At 36.8% G+C, this 8,759-nt stretch overlaps 1 protein-coding gene across 1 annotated transcript; it reads left to right on the forward strand.

Annotated features, from left to right (window-relative positions):
- Positions 1–6,670: 6,670 nt before the first annotated feature.
- Positions 6,671–8,278, forward strand: LOC113696814 (uncharacterized). Its single transcript, XM_027216196.2, has one exon. It carries the CDS (start codon positions 6,671–6,673, stop codon positions 8,276–8,278), a length of 1,608 nt encoding a protein of 535 aa, XP_027071997.2.
- The last annotated feature ends 481 nt before the right edge of the window (positions 8,279–8,759 follow it).

Here is an 8,759-nt window from a genome sequence, read left to right on the forward strand (position 1 = left end):
CAGTTCACTATCGGATAGTTGAAAAATCATGATAGTCTCCGCCAGCAATTCAACTCCCAATGGTGTGTTGACCATGGCTATTGCAAAAAGGCCGTGATGAATGAAGAACTAAAGAGGAAGGAACAAGAAATTATCTATAAGTCATAGGCCCTGGAGACAGAAAAGAAAGAAGGAAAGGGAAGAAGCAAGAATAGAGGACCCCACAACAGGAATGACAAATTCAAAGGCAGGTTTGAGTCGCGAAAAAATGATACATGCTTTTGTTGTAAAAAGAAGGGGTATTATATGAAGGAGTGCAGAATTTTAAAACGGGAACAAACTGAGAAAAAGAGCAAAGGCAAGGTGCACTACAAGAAATTTGGTCATTAGTGACAACATTTTTCGGTGATGAAAACATGTCATCACAAAATGGGGCCTATTTAGCCACAACACGAAAAGTTGTCATAATTGACTGAGAGGAGCAAAGGCATAAGTGATGACCTTGAATTTTCGTCACAGTTGGACTCTCGCCACATCGCGCCAAACTACATCAGCGACGACTATGTAGATGTTATCAGTAATAATTCCCCTTTCTTTGACAACTTGGTTGTTGTTGTCATTGATAATAATGGAACTAGTTAGTGACAACTTTCTCTTGTCATGATCTGATTTAAAATATGTATACACTATAGCAATTGTTATTCTGTATTTGCTCTCTAATGAATTTTTTAACTGTTAGGAACTCAAATTTTGTCATGTAAATTAATATTAGTGCAATAATTTGAAGTGAAATTAACCATTTGAAACAAATCATCTCTCCTTATTATAAAATAACTAAAAAAAATCTGGAGTATTGGGAAAAAATAATGGAAAGAAAGATAAATAAGTTGTAATTTAGTTCACAATTTTGAGAAAGTGATATCAATATTAATATCGGATCAACTGTTTGATGTCATAAAAAAATTAACTATTTGAAGCAGAACCAAGGTGCATTTACCACTTGTAGTATTGCAACATAATTTTCTCACCAATTATCAATATTTTCACAAAAATATTTAAAAGTAGCAAGTAATAATATATTAGTAAAATATTAATTCAACTAAAATGTTGGAAACTAAAAAACTTTGTTTGAAATCTTGGTACTCAACAAGTAAGGGGGAAATCTAAGGAATTGAAATTTCCTTCAAAGTCAATAGTTTGAGGAGAAGCGCGGAATTGACTTGAACACTTAGTGAAACCAATACATCGGTGGTCATGTTTAGTCATTCACCGAACAAAACACCACCAACCATGAGCCAACAGCCAACACTTAGAACCAAATAACACACTGCTCCTCATCTCTGCCGAAACATCTCCTTGCTATCTGCTAATCGATCTTGGCTCGGAAATGATCAAATAGAAGACCACATTTAGTAACAACTCTCTACAAAAAAAGGTATGCCGATTCTCTTTTTCCTCCCTAATTTTCTCCCAAATGTTTTGCCCTAATTAATTTTTTTGCCAAAAATTTCAGTCCAGTTTTTTGGGTTTCATTTGATTTATGGATGGAGTCATCTCCTCCTTTTGGATTCTGCTTACTTGTGGGTTTTACCCTTATTAACTTTTGGTCAGTATTTTCTTGTACAAGATAAAGGGCTTTAGTGGGATTGGATTGTGGGTATGTATGGGTTCGTAATAGGCCGCGGAAGCCAAATGCAATGTTGTATTTTCATTACCTAAATTCTGACCCTGAGGGACTTTTTAAGATCTTTGTTTTTTCGGCCCCATTAAGAATTGAGTTTGAAGAATTTGTAGAATGTATGGAACTTAGCATTACTACTGCTACTGTATTTGCTCAAAAGATGAAACTTGATTTTACCTATAAAATTTGTTAACGAATGTTGTAATTAATGAGCTTTCGCTTGTATGTAAACAATGTGACTGATGTTGAAAAGTAGAGAAGATTGGTTGCCCGCACATCATGTTGGTAGTGCTTTTTCATTTTTCTTCGTTCTTCCCATTTTAGTTTTGTTTCATTGTTTTGTGTTATTCATTTAGTTTTTGGAGTTTTTATGTTTGACTTGAACACCTTGTGAGAACCTCGAAGAAATATATAGATATCAATGCATAGTCCATTGCAATTTTAATTCGTTAATAAATTCTAGCATTATATCTACTTATTTTTAAATAAGTACATAGAAATAATTTTATGTGATAAATAATATAATTGTACCAAAATATTAACACACTTGGTTTCGCTATGTTAAATTAATATTTCTTGAGTTAGAGTAATTTTATTGCCTTAATATAAATTCTTCAAAATTTCGATAGCTCGTTTTAATTCCTAATAAGGTTAAGTGTTAATCGGAAACTTAGCATTATAACAAAATCGATATAAGTATACTTAGGACATAAAAATTTTGATAATTGAACTCTCGTAAGATTAGTACATTAGTAGGCATTCAAATTACATTTGGGGTAAACTTTGGAATTAGATTAGAATTGAGGACTTGAGTAGAAATTTGGAGGAAACGTGAAAAGACTAAAATACCCTCCACTATCCCAAAAATTTCCATGCAACCACAAAGTATCATCGGCCAACTCTTAGAAGCACTAACATTTCCATTTCTGCCGAAGTGCATTTCCTTCCCTCTACACACACACTCAACCTCCACTACCGCGAATCACTCCACTACATCAGCCTCAACCACAAACACTCCACTCCATCTCCATTCTCCACCTCGTGATCATCGACGAGAGCAAGAGAGGGAGAACTCCTCGGCTTGAGCAGGAGAAAGGTGAAGAGAGAGAGCGAGCCGTGAGCTGTATTTCTGTTCTGTCCGAGGAAGTCAAGCGAGAGAGAGAGAGCAAGAGGCAGTCGAGTGAGCTACTGATCATCACCATCTTCACCAGTTCCAACCAAAACACCACAGCTTCAACCATCCGCAACCAGGACCAACACATCCAGTCGCGAGCGACCCGAGATGAGAGAAACATCAGCATTCTGTCGCGTGAGTGAGCTTTCGGTGAGGTAATTTATGAACTGAAACTAACTGATCAAGGGTAGATTAAGCTATCTATGGCCATGCATGTGAAGCTTAGGCGTTTGGATGATGAATTTAGGAAAAGAAAAATCTGATGTGCGAAAGAATGGGTTTGCCGAGAATTGAATGGGATAATGCAGAGTTAATTTGTTTATTTCTTGATAATCTGAGCTTATAACTGTGATTAGCTGGTTAATAACAAGATGATTAAGCTCTGCATGCAGTTAATTAGTTGGTATAAACCATAAAAATAAAAATGAAATGGGATGAGCTGGCATGCAAGCCTAGCCGAGAACTTAATCTGGAATGTAGCTCTAATTTTGTCTCGTGGTAGTAATCTGAGCTGATAAACATGATTATCTGACTAAGAACAAGAAAATTAAGTCTTGCATGAGGCTAATCAGTTCGGCTAAACAAAAAAAAAATGAAACAAAAATCTGACGCATGCAAGTTCACTCGAGAATAGCTGAAGAAATTCTGGAAATTGTGGATGATTACAGGTGCTGTTCGAACTTGATTTGAACTAGAAACGATGGTAACTTCATTGAGTAGCCTTGCATGTTAGTTTTGGGTACTTAACACACTGATTCAGCGGAGGAAAAATTGGATTTAAGACCAATTAGCTGCTGGAAATTTTAGGAGTAACGAGAGGTTGAGCTGGAATTTTTTTTTAAATGGAAGCTACTTGGTTGAATTTTCAATTGAGTTGTCATGAGCAGGGATTAATTGATGCTAAGAGCTAATGATTGATGAAGCTCTTGGCTCATTTGTTTAATTTTTGATCAAAAATGAATCTGTTGAAACCTAGGGCTAATGATTGACGAAACCCTAGTGAAATTGCTGGTTGAAATGTGATTTTACTATATTGGCAAATCTGAGATATAATGTGCATGTGAATCAGAATCATGAAGTCCGTTTTGATCCTGTGAACTTGAGTATCTTTAGTCAAGCTATTTAAATATATTTTACCCTAGTATTGAACTATAAAATTTGGTATTGAACGCTAACGTTAAGAAACTCGTGTGTCGGGACTTTTAAACTTTGCCAAACCGATATTTCTTCCTTTAGCTTAAACTAACCTTGTTATTGTTAGAAAATGATTTCACTAGTTTTAAAACCCTAGGTTCTACTCTATTCCTTCTCTTCCCTTGAAATTGTCCCTGGTTAGTTGTTCCAGAGGAAATTGTCCAAAAAAACAAATGAGATTTTAATAACTTTAACTAAAAAGCGTGGGAAAACTTGTTCGGCAAGAAACCCTACGAAATATTTTAACACTTTTACTAGTTTTGATTTTTAAGCAAATTGTTGATTCAGTTTCGAAAGGATAAACTAGTTATACACACAGACAACTTTTCCTACGTAACCCTAGAACTGGTATAGCCAACTTATAGTTTTTAAAATTTGATATTTTAGGGTTTAGCGAGGACGCAGATTTCGATTCTCAACTTGACCTCTGAACTTCATTCTTGGTGAGTGTCCCTGCTTGTTCTATGCTTATTTGGTTAAAGTGCTTTCGTGACTCGATATGCGATAATTGGAAAATGATTGCTGGTCCATCGAAGTGAGTAGTGTGTACTTTATCACACTAGCCTTTCGAGTGGCGACTTGCTTGAAGTGTTTCTCGTGAATATTTTGCTTGCGCTTGCTTTAAGTGTTGGACGTAAAGTCGTTGGGTGAATCCCTCGACCAGTCTATAAGTGTTGGACGTAACGTCGTTGGGTGAATCCCTCGACCAGTCTAAGGTATACTCGAGTATTACCACTTTCGTGCTTGGCGTGCGGGCCCGGGACAGGGGTAAGATTGGTGGTCGGAGTTAAGAAAAATATAAAGATCTACACGGACCTTAGGTAGTGAAAGTTAACGGAGGGTCGACTACGGAAAATTTTGATCAAGCTCGTGGAGAAATGGCTCCTGAGAGCCCCTGTATCCTATCTTGTGCTGTTAAACGCTTTCCTAATTGTTTACTTTAATTGAAGTTAATACTCGCTATTTGTTTTATGTGATTGCATGTTTTGGGGCACCACTGAGTTTTAGCTCACCCCACGTTATTTTGTTTTCCTTGATAGGTTCTGGCATGTGAGAAAGACCTGAAATCTACTTTACTTGTTATGAATGTAATTCGAATTAAACAGTGTAGTTTTGTTTTGGGTTGCCACTTGAAGCTGGAAAAGTGCAAACCCTGGTTTTGTTACTTGGCTTGTAAGAATGTATGTGGCTTGTATGAATTTGTTAAATGGGACTGTTTGACTTTATTCCGTGGTTTGTAATGCGTAAGGTATTTAAGAATCGACGAGTCGCTATCTTAAAGTGTTGTTATCTCTGAAGTTAATGTGGTTTTAGTTATTGGTCTATTTTGGAGGATTAATTATTGTAATAGTTTAGGCTATACTTCAGACAGATTTAGGCTAGATTTCTTGCGTGAGTCCTGGCGAGAGCAAGGCAGACGGCCCGCCAACCCTCTGGTTCGCCTTAGGGGGAAGTGAGGTCACCACACACCTAATGAGTGATAAGAGTTGAAGCAGTACTCTAACCTTGACCTGGTTAAAAGGAAACACTGTATCCTAATTGTCGTGCAAGTATCTTTTTCAACAGCCTCCGCATATTCAGGCTGTGGCTACACAAGATTTAGTCCTTTCCTGATCCCTTGAATTCCTCAACAATTGTGGCTACATAGGTTGTGGCTAATTGAGCTTGTAGGACGAGTTTGTGTTTTGCATTGCACACAGTCTTATTTTAATTCCTATCTACCTTATTATGGAAAATATGTGTTTGCCTTAAGGATAACTGCATTGACGGTTGTAGAATATGAAGCAGCATTCTTGCTTTGTTTGAGTGGAAAGAGATGGAACAATTTGGAAAACTCTGATCATTCTTGTTATTAGTACTATACTGAATGAAGTCATAACAGTGGCAGCAAGAATCCATGAACTGTGACCTTGCATTAGGAGTTGTAGCAGAGCTAAAACAGAACATTTATAAGATGCAACGAAGCCGTCATTAATACTTAATCTTGCATCGTCCAGGAGCTGATGGCATAGCATTTGAATGTGAAACTAGAACATTGTGATATTAGTTTTCCCAAAAGTTATGAACTATACATAAAAATTAAGTACCTCTATCCAGGATTAAAGTGACATCATGTGTATACATTAGAACAAAAGAAAAGATGTTGAATCATTGGCCGCTACTAGCAATAACAGAACAGTTTGCATCTACTGAAAAATGCTGAAAAGTATCCATAGGCTAGCTGATTCAGTATCCATTTCTCATATTTAATCGAGCTAAAATTAGTTGAGTAAAGAAAACTATATCCTCAGGTAGTTCGAGTGATACAAACTGTTGACTCACATCTTGAGAACAAGTCTGCAACCATGCACTTCATTATAGTACCAAGTGAAAAAAAATTGTCAAAACCATTGGTCATCAGTAACATTGACAGTGGCACTAATTACTATCAATTGTTTTGCCCTTTTTTACATGCTTACATTGTGACATGTTTGAATTTAGTAATAACTGTGTTGTATTTTGTTTAATTTTCATTATTGTTGTATGGGAAGATTAATTTCCTGTATTGAGCTTAATTTCCTATATTTATTATATGTGTTGTCCTTGTAGTACCATGGTTGCGTATTTTTTTGTGTTAGGATCAACGGTGCTTGTGAAAAATCATGGATAGGAGTTGGATAACAATTAAAGATTATTTGCATCCTAGATATTTGGTAGGAGTGAAAGAATTCGTTGAGTTTGCTTATTTAGGCAAGGATCCCACATATAAGCTCCCTTGTCCATGTAAAGGGTGCAACAACTTTGAGGATCAAACTATGGAGATCATGAAAAGTCATTTGAGTGGGGGAATTGTTGAGAGCTATACTAGGTGGGTATATCATGGTGAAAGGTTTGAGGATTCTAATGATGATGAAAATGATAACATAGTTTTAGATGAAGAAAACAGTGAGTCAGATGATATTCAAGAAATGTTAAATGATGTTGGTACTGCAAACTTTGGTGAGAATTGGAGAAATTCGGGGGAACATAATAGGGATATTCCAAATAAGCAAGAGGGGGAAGCAAGTAAGTTTCTTAGATTATCATCCAAAGCTGAAAAAAGTCTCTACCCGGCTTGTGATAAGTACTCAAAACTTTCCTTTGTTGTCCATATCCTTCATTTGAAAACTATGAATCGGTGGACTTGCAAATCCATCGATATGCTGCTGAAATTCCTCATTCAAGTCTTTCCCATGGCATCAATTCCTAGCTCATACTATGATGCAAAAAAATTAATTCGTGAGCTAGGACTCAAGTGTGAAAACATACATGCATGTGAAAATGATTGTGCACTTTATTCGAAAGAAAATGAAAGCCTCGATCACTGCCCAAATGAAAAATGTAAAGCGCCTCGTTATAAATCCCCGGGTTCTAAAATTCCTAGAAAAGTGCTTCGCTATTTCCCCTTAAAATCAAGGTTGCAAAGACTATTCATAAACAAGGAGATAGCTCAAGATATGAGGTGGCATAAAGAGAGACACGTTCCCAAGGAAAACACAATGACACACCCTACTGACTCAATAGCTTGGAAGGAGTTTGATAACACTCACCCATCTTTTGCCAAAGATCCTCGTAGTGTTAGGTTGGGACTTTCAACTGATGGTTTCAATCCCTATGGAAACATGAATAATGCATATAGTATATGGCCTGTAATCCTTGTTCCTTACAATCTACCACCTTGGAAATGCTTAAAGGACCTTTTTTTCCTGTTATCAATGATTATTCCAAGTCCTAAGTGCATAGGAAATGATATGGATATATTTTTTAGGCCTCTAATTGATGAGTTGAAAGAGTTTTTTGACACTGACTTTGAGACTTATGATGTAGTCGTGGGAGAAAAATTTATGTTACGGGCTACTCTATTGTGGACTATAAGTGATTTTCCAGCATATGCCTATTTGTCAGGGTGGAGTACGAAAGGTTATAAGGCCTGTCCTGTTTGTTTAGATGAGACAACTAGTGTATATCTGAGAAATGGATTAAAATGTTGCTATATAGGGCACCGGCGATTTTTGCCAGGTGACCATAAATGGCGTCAAGAAAGAAAGTCATTTGATGGCAAGAGAGACCTTAGACAGCCTGTTAGAACTTTATCCGGTGAAGAAATCTTGCAACAACTTCAAGAGTTTGATCAAATGGAGTTTGGCAAGGCACCTGAATTGCTTAAAGACAAGAAAAGAAAACGCATGCAAAATCAGTCAAATTGGTTGAAGAAAAGCTTTTTTTTTTGAGCTGCCATATTGGAGTACTAACAAAATTAGACACAACTTGGACATTATGCATATCGTGAAGAATGTGTGTGAAATTTTGTTGGGTACAGTGATGGGTACGGGTCAGAAAAATAGGGACACTTGGCAAGCTAGAGAGGATTTGAAGGAAATGAGATTGAGGGAAGAATTGCGTCTTCAAACTCAAGGGGATTCAAAGGTGATGCCCGCTGCATGCTACACTCTTTCACGCAGTGAAAAACAAAAACTATGCCAGTTTTTGAGCTCACACAAGTTCCCCGATGGATTTGCCTCAAACATATCTCGTTGTGTTAAGCCAAAAGAGTGCCAAATTTCAGGGATGAAGAGTTATGATTATCATGTATTCTTGCAACGTCTACTTCCATTAGCAATTAGAGACATGCTGCCAAAGGATGTTTCCCAAACTTTGGTAGAACTAAGCAATTTGTTTAGGAAAATTTGTTCCAGGACTCTTTATGTAGAT

Source organism: Coffea arabica, chromosome 6e, assembly GCF_036785885.1.
Source record: "Coffea arabica cultivar ET-39 chromosome 6e, Coffea Arabica ET-39 HiFi, whole genome shotgun sequence".
Taxonomy (NCBI): domain Eukaryota; kingdom Viridiplantae; phylum Streptophyta; class Magnoliopsida; order Gentianales; family Rubiaceae; genus Coffea; species Coffea arabica.